Source organism: Atta cephalotes (genome assembly GCF_000143395.1).
Source record: "Atta cephalotes unplaced genomic scaffold scaffold00027, whole genome shotgun sequence".
NCBI classification, from domain to species: domain Eukaryota; kingdom Metazoa; phylum Arthropoda; class Insecta; order Hymenoptera; family Formicidae; genus Atta; species Atta cephalotes.
The window spans coordinates 4,378,438-4,379,810 of NW_012130091.1; the positions used below are offsets into that span (position 1 = coordinate 4,378,438).

The 1,373-nt window shown below is 27.2% G+C and overlaps 1 protein-coding gene across 1 annotated transcript in view; it reads left to right on the forward strand.

Moving 5' to 3' along the window:
* The first annotated feature begins 701 nt into the window (after positions 1–701).
* The window catches only part of LOC105620622 (facilitated trehalose transporter Tret1-like), a 120,833-nt gene continuing 120,161 nt past the window's right edge, over positions 702–1,373 (forward strand). The window contains exon 1 of the mRNA XM_012202112.1: positions 702–780. Within this exon, the coding sequence (XP_012057502.1) occupies positions 702–780 (79 nt within the window). The remainder of the gene's footprint in view (positions 781–1,373) is intronic.

The window sequence follows — 1,373 nt, forward strand, 5'->3', positions numbered from 1 at the left end:
AAACGCTACATGGTTTTTACGATTATTTATCGATTGTCAGGAATAGTAAATAATTTTAGCCTATTTTTACAAGCTTTTTTAAAGCTGTTTTAAAGCGATTTTATTATTTAATTGTTTTATTCAAATTCTCTTTATTTACAAATGGCAACAAACTTCAACGTATCATTTCTCGCTTATGACGTCATTATTCTATGTGACTATGGCGGCTATACTCGGAAATCTTAAATATTTTTGTTCAATCTTTTGCAACAGAGTTAAATACAATATTTCACATAATTTGTCCACAATTTGTCACATTTGATGTGAAACAATTTGATATTCTATTATTTTTAACGCATTCCAATTTGAAAGTTTTCATATTTTTCATTTTAAAAAACTGAAAAAGAGATAAGCCACTTCAAGTAAAAGACTTTATGAATTTTGCTAAATTGTATTAAAGAAATTACAGGAAGAGTGGGGAACTGTATCAGCAATAAGTCACGAATCAAGGCATTCGGTAAACAATTCAGTTTGATAAAACATCCGGTCGTGTATATGAATGTAAAAGTCGATACGTTCACATCGAACGAAGGTCAACAATGCCATGTCGTCTGTGTGGTCAGTTATGCAGTTGAATTCTCTCGAATCGATTTGAATCGGTGGATGACAGTTGGAGAATGGTGAGCACTTAGACAATGTCACTTATCATATCCATTATGAAAATGACATCAACATTAGTTTCCGAAGTTAACGGTGATGGTAGAATCTACCGATTGAATCAGCACGTTGCTGCTTTTATATGTAAGTTCAAAAAATGCTTGCTTAAAAAATGTTTGCTACTATTCTAATTGTAAGCAATGCAAATGTCTTTTTTAGAGAATATATAATTATTAAAATAAAATATATCACACACATAAAACACAAGTCAAATACAAGTCAACACACGCGATTGTGCAGAAATATAAAAACATACACATAGAAATAAAAATATATATGGTAATGAAATGAGTTTAATTAACTTTTCGGTTTATTCTTCAAGTCATCTTCAGAATGTTATGTGTTGATAAGAAAAAAAATTATATTATATTGTCGATCAAAAAATAAATTGAAGAACTCCTTGTATAAAACATTCTATGGATAGTTTAAAGAATGGGTCAAAACGTAAATTAAATTTCACTATATTTTCTTACTTATATGCGTATGTACTTTTATATTTATGTACTCCATACATTTTGACTCGTATTTCCAATACATTTTAGAATTTCTTTGCAAGCTCTTGTTATATTATTGTTAAAATAAGAATTTAAAAATAAAATAATGCATTTATAATATATGTATATATATATATATATATATATATATATATATATATATTATATATATAGTATATACTA